Source organism: Ipomoea triloba, chromosome 13 (assembly GCF_003576645.1).
Source record: "Ipomoea triloba cultivar NCNSP0323 chromosome 13, ASM357664v1".
Lineage (NCBI taxonomy): Eukaryota > Viridiplantae > Streptophyta > Magnoliopsida > Solanales > Convolvulaceae > Ipomoea > Ipomoea triloba.
The window spans coordinates 6,333,236-6,348,172 of record NC_044928.1 but is presented as its reverse complement, the minus strand read 5'-3'; the positions used below and the strand labels follow the sequence as shown (position 1 = coordinate 6,348,172).

The window sequence follows — 14,937 nt, the reverse complement described above, 5'->3', positions numbered from 1 at the left end:
CATGCATCATATATGCTTTTGCCTTTGAGAATAATCTAATCTAATTAAATAATTTCTTTTCAAACGGTAATTTGATGACAAGGTCCAAAAACGGAATATCTCTAATAAACAATTCCCTCGTATAATTATTTTTTAAAGCCGTCCAAAAGTGGAAATAAAAGAAGATTTGTGTAATTATTATAAAATGGGAAAAGATTGGGGCAGTAATTATTTTTATATTCAAAAGCCACTTTGTCTCCAGTCTCCCAATTATTATTAAGACTGAAATGAACACTTTGAACCTTTGTTGTCTTAAGTCTTCCCAGCAGGTACGTGTTAATATTTTTTTTTTCCCTAGACTTTCATTGGAAATGGGAATAATTATTTTAGACAAGTTACTTATATATGAAAAAATGTAATGACATTTTGATAAATATTTTAAATTTAAAGAGTATCATATAATAACTAATTAATAATTTAATCGTTGATAAGTAATTGCACTTATAGACTTATAGTGTTGTACGATACACTTGTAAAATCTTAGATTTGAGTGAATATTTACATATCAGTAATTGCACTAATAGTTGTTAAGTTATGACGGAAAACATGGTTTTCATTGAAACATGCTCTCATATATATATATATATATATATATAGAAAAATCCACCATGCCAAAATTGGCATGGTAACTTTTTATAACCTTTACCACTCCAAAGTGAATGGTAAAGCATTGAGTTTGTACTAGGTGTCAAACTCTATCAGATCAGATCAAGTGTTACCACTATTCTGAAAGTTACCTCCACGCGGCATTGCTCCGTCAGGCTTTCGCCCATTGCGGAAAATTTCCCATTGTTGTCTCCCGTGGGAGTCTGGACCGTGTCTCAGTCCCAGTGTGGATGATCTTCATCGCCTTGGTAAGCTATTGCCTCACCAACTAGCTAATCAGACGCGAGCCCCTCCTCGGGCGGATTCCTCCTTTTGCTCCTCAACCTACGGGGTATTAGCAGCCGTTTCCCGCTGTTGTTCCTCTCCCAAGGGCAGGTTCTTACGCGTTATAATTACTCACCCGCCCGTAAGTAGTGAAGGCGCAACTTTAACCACGTTTCGATAACATGATGTTGGACCCGACCCTCCAAACGAATCACCTACCTAGCATCGGCCAATCTCAACTGCATGCTTTCAATGTGTTCATACCGTAACCTACTATGATACCAATTTTCATGATCAAACATTTATTACAAATAAAAACTATAGCTAATAATGAATGTACAACTTTATTTCCTTGTTTAATAGTTAACAATATGTTCTGATTATAGGGTGGTACACTTACCCTCCAAGCCGCCATCGTACTCAACAAACTACATTTTTGTATTTTTACATATTATATGCTTAACCATCACGAATCAAAATTAAGTAATTTTGTTAATTATATCAAAACGAAAAGCGCATTGGGTCAAGGATTCCAAAATTGTAATCTCTAGATATTAGTTGGATGGACTTTTTTTATATTCCCAATTGAGCTTAGCAAGTAACCTTTAGGTAATGAGTATAGGTGCCGAACGTTCCACTTTTTATACCATCTTCGAGATTTTTCTATCCCTAAATATTTTTCGTAAATAAAATTCTTACTTATTAAAAAAAAAGGTGATGAGTATATATCTCGTAATATAAGTATGCAATTGATGACATTTTACTTGTTGGGTCTAATTGTGTCTAATTTAAAAATATCTATTGTGTTGAATTGTAGGGGAACTCTGTAGCCTGCATATTTTATTTATATGCTTAATTTATTAAAACACACACACATACAATGCTGTTGGATGCATAGTGCATTGCATCTAAAAAGACCAAAATAAGAAAATATAGCAAATAATTGTTTATTGGTATTTGGTAGAGGCCCACAAAAGGAAAAAGAAAGAAAAATTCCAAATAATGATTAGTGAAAAATAAATATAATTGTGTATGATTCAATTCGTACAGGGTAGTTATGGCAGTTGGTTAAATAAGTTTTGGTTTCAAACATTCTAGGCTTCTAGCATCATGTGGTGGTTGGTCTGATCTGATCTCCATCGAATATATGCCCTAAAATAAAATAAGCATAGGAATTTAGGGAAACTTAGAATATCTTACCTCACTAAACCAATTACTATATATATATATATATATATATATATATATATATATATATATGTAGGGATGCACTCCCATGCGAATTGCCGCCCAGGTAACAAATGAGAACGCTTCACAGCCGTCCATGTGTCCAGATCAACGAATCAGATGCAATTTTAAAAAAATGACGCGGTGGCATTTTCGTAAATAACTGAAACTTTGGTGCACCTATTTTCGCACCTATTTTCACTTACAAGTGCAAGTAATTTACCTTATTAATATTCATGCACCTATTTTCGCAAATACTTTTACTTACAAATGCAAGTAATTTACCTTGTTAATATTCATGCACCTGGGTGCAACCTAGGTGCACCTAGTTATAACATAGGTTGCACCTAGTTATAACATTAGGTGCACCTAGTTATAACATTAGGTGCACTTAATATTGATGCTCACTGTACAATTCGCTTGCACCTGTAATACATTTTATTTTCATCTGAAATACATTTTACTTACACTTGTGCAAGTAATTTACTTTGTTAACATTCATGCACCTGGTTGCAACCTATGTGCACCTAGTTATAGCATTAGGTGCACCTAGTTATTACATTAGGTGCACTTAGTATTATGCTCATTGTACAATTTACTTGCACTTGTAATACATTTTACTTGCACGTGTGCACCTATTTTCACTTGCAAGTGCAAGTAATTTACCTTGTTATCGTTTATGCACCTGGGTGCACCTATGTGCACCTAGTTATAACATGACGTGCACCTAGTTATAATGTTAGTGTATATATATATATATATATATATATATATATATATATATATATATATATATATATATATATATATTTCTGCTCGAATTCGGTCGCGCCTTAACGTGCGGTTGATGTGGCTGCTTTGTGGTGTATTTGTGCATTTCATTGTTGTGCATTTTCCTTACACTATTGGTGTTATATATATATATATATATATAGACTTCTGCTCGAATTCGGTCGTGCCTTAACGTGCGGTTGGTGTGGCTGATTTAAAAAAAACACCGATAGTGTTAACAAAGGGACCAATAGTGTTAGGAAAATGCACAATAATGAAATGCACAAATACACCACAAAAATGCACAATACACCCAAAAAATTCATCACACCAAGTTGTGCATTTCTAAACACTGTGTGATGATTTTATGCATACCTAATGGTGGGTTTTTGGTGATGCATACCTATCGGTGCATTTTTTGGTGTTTTTTTTTTCTTAACACTATCGGTTCATATATGCATAACTATTGGTGCAACCGACTGACTGCATGTTAAGGCGTGGTCGCACCTGAACTAAGGTCTATATATATATATATAGGTTTGGTTCTAGTGCAGTTGCCTCCTCCCATGCGGACATGTTGACATATTTCAACTGTTGGACGGACTCAGATCAACGGTTGAAAATCAATAAAAATAGGAATAAATGCGGTAATAACGTTTTGATAATTTCAATGGTATGCTGGTGCATTTGGATGTGCTTGGTGGTGCTTTGAGTCCAATGCACCATCAAGTATTCTTGTGTGTACCACAGACCAATCATTAGTGCACCCTAGACTAGGCCTTAGTGCACCACTCAATGGGGTGTCAAACTCATTGGTCACAGGGTATATAAACGGGTTCATCAATAGATATGTCAACATGTTCAATAGACCCGTTGGTTCAACGGTTCTATTGAACCCACTGTATTTGATCCACTTGGTGGTGCACCACAAGCCAATGCTTGTACACCATACTATACACTACCATTTAGTGCACCATAGAAATATATATAGTGCATAAAAATTACAAAATTGTCATTGCATTTTTTACTTCTTCTTGATTTTCGGCCATTTGGTGGTGCACTACAGAAACATACATGGTGCACAAAATTAAAAATAAAAAAAATGCCAATCGCATTTTTCTTTTACCTTTTCATTGATTTTTAACTATTGATCTGAGCTCATCCAATAGTAAAAAATTGACCACGTGTTCACATGGGTAAAGGCTGCAACATTTGATTTGATATACTACGTATATATTATTTTGCATGTAGCACCTAACATTTCCACCATTATGAGAGTAATCCAGATTCAACTCAAGTTGTACTCACAAAGTTTGACTCTTATACTCAAGAAAATTTGACATTGCAATTACATTAGCAATCCACTAACCAATTTGCCCAAACAATCCAAACAATTAGGTTATATTTTCCTATTCTTTTGTTTTGTTTTGTTTTGTTTTGTTTTGTTTTGTGTGTGTGTGTGTTTTTTTTTTTAATAATCCATTGAGTAAGATGTATTGGAATCTTTTTTTTTTCATACAAGACTCACTTATGTGTGTGGGGGGAGGTTATTGTACATGGATATTGTTTTATAATTATTTAAAAACTACAAGAAAAATCAAATTTACCAACAACAAAATTTGTTAGTAAAATATTGAAAGCTATAAGTATGTAATCAATTTTTTGCTGGTAAAATATTAAAATTCTTATGTATTTAAACGGAAATTATTTATTGATTGCTAAATTTGTTGACATTTTTGCTCGTTTTCTTGAAGTGGAATATAGTCAACACATAAATAGTTTGAACTCAGTAACATTTTGTCTAAAATTACAAATGAATATTGCTTGAGTACAACATTTTTGACAATACTAAATAAAAATATAAAGTAACAAAAAGCACCAAAAGAAAATACTTATATGTACACAATCTTTATACATCTTTGAACAAACACTTTTTTGTTTAACTTTATATATACAAAATCTTATTGTAGACTTTGGACTTTGAATTTTTCAAAATAATATTTTAAGAAATGTGGTTTCATATCTAAACTTCGAGTTGTATGTAACCAGCTTGATTGGTGTGAGTAGTCATGCACTCTTATCCTTTAATTTAAGAAAGGTCAGAAGTTTGAACATCCCCTTTTATAAAAAAACCAATTTCACAAGCACTTTGTCCCTTAGTTGGACCGGCCCAAAGAGGGATTAGTCTGAATATGGTATGAGCGAATTATGCCCTCTTTATATTTATTAATTAATTGACATTACTTCAAGTTTCAATACTCCGTACTTTGTAAGAATTTACCTAATAATGAAATATTAATAAAAAAAAAACTGAATAATGTTACATAAGAAAGTATATACCATGAGATAAATTTATAAAGAAAATATGATAGGACTCATGAATTCAATAATGTCGATTGATGAATTTATATCTCTTAATTATTTTATTACAAGTGCAGTACAAATAGGATATTAATAATTTTGTTGTAGAAATTCTTCAAGAAAGATCGTAGAAATTAAGGATAGTTAATTATGTGACTTATGTCGGCCATGACTGTTGTTCGATAGTCAAACTTGCCTTTAATTATTCAAATATTCAAATTTTAGAGAATATTGTCTTCTTATGATAAGAGATTCTGAATGAAACGAGAGGGGCCCACATAGATAAACTTTCAAATTTGTTTTCCTTCCTTTAATATTTTTGATAATTTAATTTTTTTTTTGCTTCATTGAATTATATCTTGTATCTCATGAACCCACCACCAAGTCCATAAAAAAATAAATCAATTATTATATTAAGGACTAGAGTCCATTATACACATAGTGGATCATATATATGTATCTGCAGTTAACATATTATATACATGCATGTAATTAATAATTATGTAATTATTACAATTAATGTATTACATACGTACCCATAGATAACATATTATGTACATAATTTAAATGTCTTTTTGAACCTACATGATTCAAAAAATTCCCACCTATAAAAGACCAATATCACAAGACTTTGTATCAATAGAGTCTGCAATACAAGGTGAATCATAGTTCATGATGCAATTTATGAACGTAAATTGAGCCAATCTAATTTCGAAACTAAATACTATATTGTACACGTTTCTACACACATGAAGTTCAATTCAACCCAAATCCAAACATCCAATATTATAGCAGGAATTGAGCACTACTACTCTGAAACCGAGAGTCAGTATAAAGTAGAACTTCTCATCCACTATATCAATATCCGATGCATTTTGATTGTTAATATTTTTCTTGAATTGAATAATGAAATAAAAATAATCAGTTAAGTACTGTCCCAACCAAGAATAAAAAAAGTAGGTTTAATATAATTAAAAACGTATTAAGAAAATTGTCTGATTGCCGCCTGACCTTGGCCGACCTCCACACCAACCCTCGTCCACCATCATTTTCAACTCTGTTGTCTCTTGACTAGCTTCACATATCAATCTTAAAAAGCAAGTTACCTTTTCTTTAACATGGAAAAAGCTAGGAAACATCTTTCTCTCTCTCCTCCCACACAATTTTAAAGTTAAAGATTAGGGTTAGTTATTCAAGATCTTGTAGATTGACGTGTTGTCCCGGTTTATAAGTTATAATTTTAAGTTAATAGGTTATATTATTATTGATTGGTTCATCGTATATAAAAATAGATTAGGGTTAAATTAGTTGTTTTAAGGGGTTATAAGTCAATTTATAACCTTTCATATGTATTATAAAATATTAGATTCGCCTGCATATATGGACAGCTCAGTTGGTCATACATACCAGTTAAGTTTGGGAGCAAATTAAAGATTAAATTCTAAAAGGAGTGATCAAGAGAGTGGAGCATAATTATCGTATATAAAGATCACAAATTTAATTATATATTATCAACACCCTTTTAATCGACATAGGAGCGAAATTTACCAAGACTAGCTCAAACTAAGAAGGTCAATAAACAACTCACCCTCTTGGTTGAGCCAGCTTCCTAGTGCGATTTACCGACTATTACACGGAGCAGAATAGAATTTACCAATACCGATTCAAACCAAGAAAGTAAATAGACATCTCACATAGGAATTCGAACATAAAACTTTGTGATTAAGAAGCTATTTGTCCAACCAACTTAGTTGGGATTGTCCAATTCAATTTATTATCCTAAATTCGATTTAAATTTGCTGATGCTTAACCCAGTTGTTTTTACTAACGTAATCTTGTTTCTAATAGCGAACACAATACATACAGTCGAGGTAAAACCTAAGACACATTTGAGCTAAATCCTTAAATTAATCAAAATAGAGTGTTTTTCTTGTCTCTATCATTCATGAATTGAATGTTGACTGAATACTTCTTTGTTGGTATAACACGTTATCAAATAGATTGTGACCCTTGTTAATCATACTTCTAAAAAAAAAAAAATCAAATACCGTGAATTTATGATGAAGTGTTTTGTTATCCTTATTGCAATCCAGATAAAAATCAACATCCTAATTAATCAACTGTCAGAAAATTTCAAACCGACTCTGAAAAAAATCGTGGGTTGCAATGTGAACAAGGTGGTACCAAAGTCATAGTTGGAAAGCAGGAATAAGGTTATTATTAACGTCTACCTCAGATTGTGCAGAAGTTAAAACAAGGTACTACGAGCTCGATCTTCTGCTGCTGTTTCATATTTATTTGCGAAGACAATTAAATTGGATTCGAGTTGAGACCAATGGGAGTGTTCGATGAGCCGGAAAATGAACATGTCTGTCTGTCTTCGCATGAAAAGAGCGTCTACATCCTCTGAACTAAAACCTTAGTCGGTCCGTTCCTTAATCAATGGAATATTAATGGGACATTTGGGGTGATTTGATTGATCTGATGATCAAACGGCAGCAGTGTCTCACTTCAATTCCTTTCGTCTCGTCCCTTGAAAACTACGTTCTTATCATCCAAATCTTTATGACGTGAGATGTTTTCCTCAATTGGACTCATGAAGTTGCATGGAAAGTGCAAACTAGCTACTTTTTTTTTTTTTTTTTTTTTTTTTTTTGAGTAATGCAAACTAACTACCTTGTTATGTTTCCTAAAAAACACTTGCAACGAAAATACGATATCTCGAGAAAAAGTAATTTGATTCAATTCGTCTAAATATGAGTTGAGGTTAAAAGTTGAACTTATATGTGCATTATAACGCCCTTAAAAGAGCTAGTTAGCAGAGGGATCAAGAAATTCATAATAAAGACAAAAACGAAAGAAGAACTAACACAAGGCCTACTTACCGTGATTGGTTAATTAGGGTGTCTACTTTCACAGTTTCACGGGGTGAAACGATTCTTTTTATTAATTGTTATGATTTATACATTTAGGGTTACAAACGGCATATTTATATGTAACTCTAACTTATGGTAAATTTATAAAATTAGCCGTGTACCATATCGCGGGGACGCTGCCCTCACACGCACAATCCACTCAATGGACCAAGTTCAGGTGTGAACATTGCAAAAATGTGCTGTCACTTCGTGTTGTCTGGAGGCTTGGAGGGTCGAGTCCAATATCTTGTCATTGAAACATAGCTCTGACTTATACACAAATATAAAAAAATGAAGTTGCCCGGCCCTTTGCTACTAGCTACTTTTGAGGTGCCTAATTTTGACAACTAGTATCAAAGTAGGTCATGTGTTCGAATCCAATTAAAAATATGAGTAAATTATTTGGTGATAGACGCATGATCCTCACGCTTCATACACAACATAGCACCCATCAAATGAAGCCTAAGCCTCTAGTGCAAATAATACTTGTACAATATACAAATTTATCAAAAGATAAAGATGAGTACAATGTGTATATTCTATGTCTTAGATCATGCTTGTTCGCTTTAAGAGTATAACTCTATTTTTTTAAAAGCAAGAGTATAACTCTATTTAATTAGCTATTTAATAATATGTGGTTGTATTTGGATAGAAATTTATAATTATATCGGAGTAATCATTAATGAATCATATATATAAATTCTATATTCACTAATTTTCTATTATATTCTTTAACTATTTTAATTATTATAATCACATGCCTTTAAGGCCTTAACGTGATTGTGAAAGACATATGAGCATAAAAACTACTAGGTGGGTAGATTCGATAGCGGCAAACAAGTACCAAAATCATTATCTTCGTCTCAAGGGGTTCAATACCTTGTGCTAGTAGTCTTTGTTGTGTTGTTACGTTGGATTCCGCTCTCCAAGCTTCTACCTAACAATTCTTCTTCAGCACTTATCAGTTCTGATTGCATAGGATCTGTTGACTTGGTCTGGTACAAATTGTAAGGATCAAACGTTTACCACTAAGTCAAAAGATATATTTATTAGTGAATGCACAATTTTATTTTCTATTTTTCTTAAACCTGCATAGTAGTTAGTGTCACATTTCAATGGCAGGATGTTGGATTCGGCTTTCCAAGCCACAACCTAACATATAGCTTTTGACATAATAGTAAGCACCTGATCTTGAGAATTTGTACTGGCAAGTGTTGAGTTGGGATTGTTGTGCAGAGGTTAGGTCCTAATACCCAACATCCTGCCTATTAGAACGTGGCGCGGACAACTATGCAAGCAAAAAAAATTGTATTTTATATATTAGCTATAACTTTTTGCGTAGTGGTAATTGGTAAGCGCTTGATTGTGATAGAATCAACACTTACTCATACACCAAAGTTATTACTAGTAAATAATGTCAACTTTATTTTCATATATTTGTATAGTCATTAACGCCACGTTTCAATAATAGAATGCTGGATGTGCCCTTCAAACCTCCGCCCAATAATAACATTGTATTAGTGTATATCATTGGGCAAAAGTTGGTGGGCTGAGTCTAATATTTTACTATCAAAACGTGGTATTAATTGCTACATATATCCATAAGAAAATAAGGTTTAGTCTTCCTAACCGGTTGGTCGCCTTCGCCTAAACGTAATAATCTAGAAACTTCGTTCTCTTTATTCATTATTGCAAATTTCACTAATCTAAGCTTGAATTGGCATCATATCACAATGTTGTGGAAGCTTAATAAACTAATGCAATAGTACTTGAGACTAACAATTTCACCCCAAACCCTACAACCGGCGGCAGATTAGGCTTTTAGCACGTTAGCCCCAAAAGAGACTAATTCCTTCAAGTTAGAGGGTCAAACACAACAAAACAAAATATTATGATCCATAATTAAGGTTGTGAGGTAGGATTGTTCTCATGTTTTATTTTAGGCAATTTATTCTAAGATTCTTTTTTTTTTTTAATGTCCAATGATTAGTTATTACTTATTTTGAGTTTATATCATGATTACATAATGCTACATTTCTCTCATAATTTCATATCTTTACATGATAATGTTTAATAAATAAGTAGATTCTTTTGCTCATGAGTGTAGATGCCTAATATAACAACAGTGGACCGTTTGTGTGTGTCATATTTTCAAAGAACAATTTTGTGTAACAGATTTCTTTACAAAAGATTTTAGCTTGCGATTATTCGTTTCTTTGTGAATGGAAACTTCAAAGTGTGCTTCAACAACGCTTTTAAATGATGATGTTTGGGGGTCCAAGGATTTTCAGGACCTTCAAAGCCATGTAATTCTTTTTTAATATTGGACATGGTTGATCAGTTCACAGCTAGTAATTAATGGATAAAATGAATTTCATTGCAATGTTAGGAGGTGAATATTAAAATGTAAAATTATGTCTCATAGAGTTTCTCATATGTACTCACTCATTTTAAAATAGACCATGCTAGTTCTCAATTATTTAAAATGGTCAGATTTAGTCATTTTTACCAAATTTATTGAGGAATAGTTAAATTTGAGAGTAAAATTTTAACTTTAATTTCATATATTGATGCCTTGTAACTTTGGTCATTAGTTTAACGAAGTCAAAATTTTCAAATTAAAGAGTGTATTTAATCATGACTTTTAAAAACTTTTATGAACTTTAAAAGTTGAAACTATATATTTTGTCTATTAGAAACTCCACTCATCATATGTGGAATCTTATTCAGATTTTACAATGGAGAATTAAATACGATGAATTCTCAATAATCACAGACTAATTGTGTTTGATTTTCAAATCTAAAATTAAAACTTAATAATCAAGATACATTTGTGGAATTAACTCGTTTTTTTTTTTATCATGTATGGTAACATAGTTAACTTATAACTAATTTTGGCTAATTTGATCACTATTAGTTGTTTGACTTGATTAAACAATCAGTGTGAGCGTTTGATTAAAATTAGCTTTCTATAAGAACTTACTGTTTCAAAATGCTAAAATTCAAAAAGCTACTCAAAGCTGCTTTTTTGATCAAATTTTTGAGAAAGTCATTTTACATTTAATTAGCTATCAACTAACAGTTAATTTACCAAACACTTTTCTACAATCAGCTAATGTTATCAACTAGTCAAACCTACTAACTCAATCAGGTAACAGTTATTTACCAAACACCCTCTTAGTGACAAGGGAAACTCGTAGTTATTACCTTAGGATATGCATTGGGTAAACCTGCCTTGTGACGTTAACCGACAAAGAACTACAAGGAGGTAAACCAACCTAGATTACTCATAGTTGACCTGCTCGAGCCAAGAAGGTCAATAGGCCGCTCCCATTAGGAGCAAACTCGTAAATTTGTGGTTATCAAACCAACTGTCTGACTAACTTGGTTGGGATTGCCTCCAATTATGTTGTTATTTGGTCACACGTGATTAACTCTTTGTTTTTGGGTTTCAAAAAAAACTCTTTGTTTTTGGATAATGGGGAAAATTCGTAACCTTTTAGTACAAAAGTTGTACTCCATCTACTCAATTGCCACCTTCATAAAACTTAGACACTTAAAACAATTGAACTTTTATTTTGGTATGATTGTTCACATTACTATATTGCTTTCCTCTTTCCCCTAATTAGAGGTGAAAAGAAATTAAACTCACTCAAAGCTTTCAATATTTCCAGGTTTCACTGCAGATAAGTTAATTATGGAAAGATTATATATCATCATCAGTTACTGATGATCATCATACAATTTAAACTAGCTAATTCCCAGTAAATTTTTACTAATGACAGAAGCAAATAAAGCACAGAACAAAAGGTTTAAACCTTAATTGCATCCCCAGGAAAAGTCAACTGTTTCTTGGTAGGAGGGAGAGTATCTGCAACATATATATATATATATATATATATATATATATATATATACATATAAAATATAAAATCACAAAACATGATAATATTTGCATTAATTGATGGAGTGAAGACAAGAAAACCGTTTGAACGACAAACAGAAGATTCGGAAATTGAAAAACGTTTTGTTTGACCTTACTAAAAATCTCAATATTCTGAAACCTCAGACTTTCTGATCAAATCTTGGAAGCTCAGAACAAGAGATCAATCAGATGATGATGATGAAGATCGAACAAGAACAACCAGAAAATCAAACGCTGATATGTATATATGAAATACAAACAGCAAAAAGCATCTCTTGAATGAAAGAAAAATACTATTAGGTGATGATTCGCAGAACCTTGTAGTCTAGTAGCATAAACTCGGAATTGTTCGATCATGGTTCCCTCCATCAGCCAGTATATATATATCATATGTTTGTCTGCACGGACTTAATTCAGTAGGCAGTATTTGGGAGAAGATTGAATATCGAAGATCGAATATATTTCATATACAATGAAAATGGGGGATTTTGTTTTTCTTGATATGAATTGAAAATGGAGTGTTTGGAAGTTATTGGGATTATTAGTAGTTCCAGAGGGTTTCGGCGTCGGAGTTTCCCGGGGAATCGTCGGCGTGATGGGAAGAATTCATCCTCGGCGGGCTCACCATCATTCCTCCGGCCATATCCACCAGCAAATTGTTCATATTGAAAAGCTCTTCTTCATCAATATACTCTGTGTTAACCGACGGATCATCGCTCCTCTCTAGGCGGCCACCGCCGCCATCCCCGCCGCTACTCTCAGGCTTCATCATCGCCGCCGCGCTAGCGGCGGCGCGTCTTATATCCGCCGCGTCGGAGGAAACGGGGACGGGGTACCGCGCGGCGAAGGCAGGGAAGTTGAGCACGGCCTCGGCGCTCCTAAGCGCCAGCGCCGCCACGTCGTAGGCCGCCGCCGCCATCTCCGGCGTCGGGTAAGTCCCCAGCCAAATCCGCGTGGTCTTCCGCGGCTCCCGAATCTCCGACACCCATTTCCCGCTCCGGCTCCTCACTCCGCGGTACTTCGGGTGTTTCCCACGGCCGCCCGTGGGCGAAGAGGCCGCGGCGACCTGCCCTTGTTCTGCCAGCCTCGGAGACACCAAATTCGGAGTATCCAACGTTGTTGTTGTTGTCGCTTCTATAACCTTATCCTCAACAACTGCCGCCGCCGTTACAGTTGTTGCAGTTGCAGTTGCAGCAATAGCCTGTAGCTGGCGATTTGGGTAAGATGCTGTTTGACTAATAATAATCTCTGGAGTTTTCGAATTAGGGTCAGCCATAAACACACACAGACATATAAATATATAGATGTTGAGAGATGTGACTACTGAATTGAGGAATGATTTGAGTGTGGTGTGTATATGTGTGTATGTATGTATAGTATATATATGGGAAGAAATGAGGGATAAAAGTGAAAGCGTGGGGAAATCGTGGTTTGACTTAATTAGGGTTTTGGAGGGTTTTGGTGCAAATTGAAAGGGAAAGATCAGAGATGAGAGATAGTAGACTTACATAGATATATACACGGACTGGGCACAAATAAGCAATCCAGTTGATATATATATATATATAGCTGTTATCTATTGTGTTATTTGTGTCCACTGCATTTTATACTGTCACCAACATCTCTAACATCTTTGTGGGCGCCCATGTGGTTGTGTACCATTGTCTATAACATAATATATATATATGGAATGGATATTTTAATTTGGTATTGGGTATTATGATTATAGCCTTTTTTATTAATATGATTTTTTTTTAGTAATAGTTACATATAAGTTGCTTTATCGAAGCCGGAGGACTAATGCTTTGTTTGATAACATAGTTAGCTTATCAATTAATTTTGATTTATTTGACTTCTATTAGTTGTTTGACTTGTTTAAACCATCAATATCAGTGTCTTGATTAATTAGCTTTCTGTAATAGCTTATTGCTTCAAAATGTTAAAATTCAAATTCAAAAAGCTACTCAAAGCAACTTTTTAACAAAGTCATTTTATATGTAATTAGCTACCAACTAGCAGCTAATTTTTTAAACATTTTTTACAATCGGCTAATGCTATCAATTAGTCAAATCCACTAACCCAATCAACTAATAGCTATTTACTAAACACCCCCTAAATCTAATTGTCAAAATCAAGTGTTTACCACTAAGTCAAAAGTTATAACTAGTAGCGAAGACATAACTTTATTTCTGTATAGCAGTCAAGACCATTTCCAACGACAGGGTGCATAGTGTTTGTACTTTCTCATTTTGAGGCAGAGAATTGGAGGGGCAAGTGTGGCATCCCATCATCAAAACGTGACGTGTGCTATACAAATATAAAGAAGAAAAAATTGCGTCATCAATCCCAACACTCATCATAAAGATCTATGTTGGTAATATATGAAATATGCAATAATGCAATTGGTGATAAGTGTTTGGTATTTGCCAAAGAGTTAGGCGTACGAATAATAATTATGACTAGACAAAAAATAAATTAAAAACCCTAGTTGGGGGATGAAAACTTTTTTTTTAATAATTAAAAAACAACTAAATATGCTAATTTTCTAGCCTTGCGACTTTTATTTATTTAAATTATTCCTATATGTTACAGATACCCTTTGTCCTAACTTATTAGTCTTGTTTAAATTGAGAAATTTGAATTGAGTTGTTTACAATTTATTTTTTATTTATAATATTTAATTTAATACTAATTAAAATATTTATATATTTAAAAATTGAATTAAAATAAAAATTATAAGAATTCTTGTTTAAAATCGGTTAAAGAACTGATTTAATCAATAATAAATAATATATTTGAGATAGATGGGGTGTATCATTTCAATTCATA

The 14,937-nt window shown here is 33.3% G+C and overlaps 1 protein-coding gene across 1 annotated transcript; it reads right to left on the bottom strand.

The window, feature by feature from the left end:
* Positions 1–12,111: 12,111 nt before the first annotated feature.
* Positions 12,112–13,616, bottom strand: LOC116001840 (ethylene-responsive transcription factor ERF027-like). Its single transcript, XM_031241789.1, has one exon. It carries the CDS (start codon positions 13,382–13,384, stop codon positions 12,650–12,652), a length of 735 nt encoding a protein of 244 aa, XP_031097649.1. The 5' UTR covers positions 13,385–13,616; the 3' UTR covers positions 12,112–12,649.
* Between the last annotated feature and the right edge of the window lie 1,321 nt (positions 13,617–14,937).

What these genes read in the sequence shown, in the direction of transcription:
- LOC116001840 (XM_031241789.1), bottom strand. Translation starts at nt 13,384, where the DNA reads ATGGCTGACCCTAATTCGAAAACTCCAGAGATTATTATTAGTCAAACA.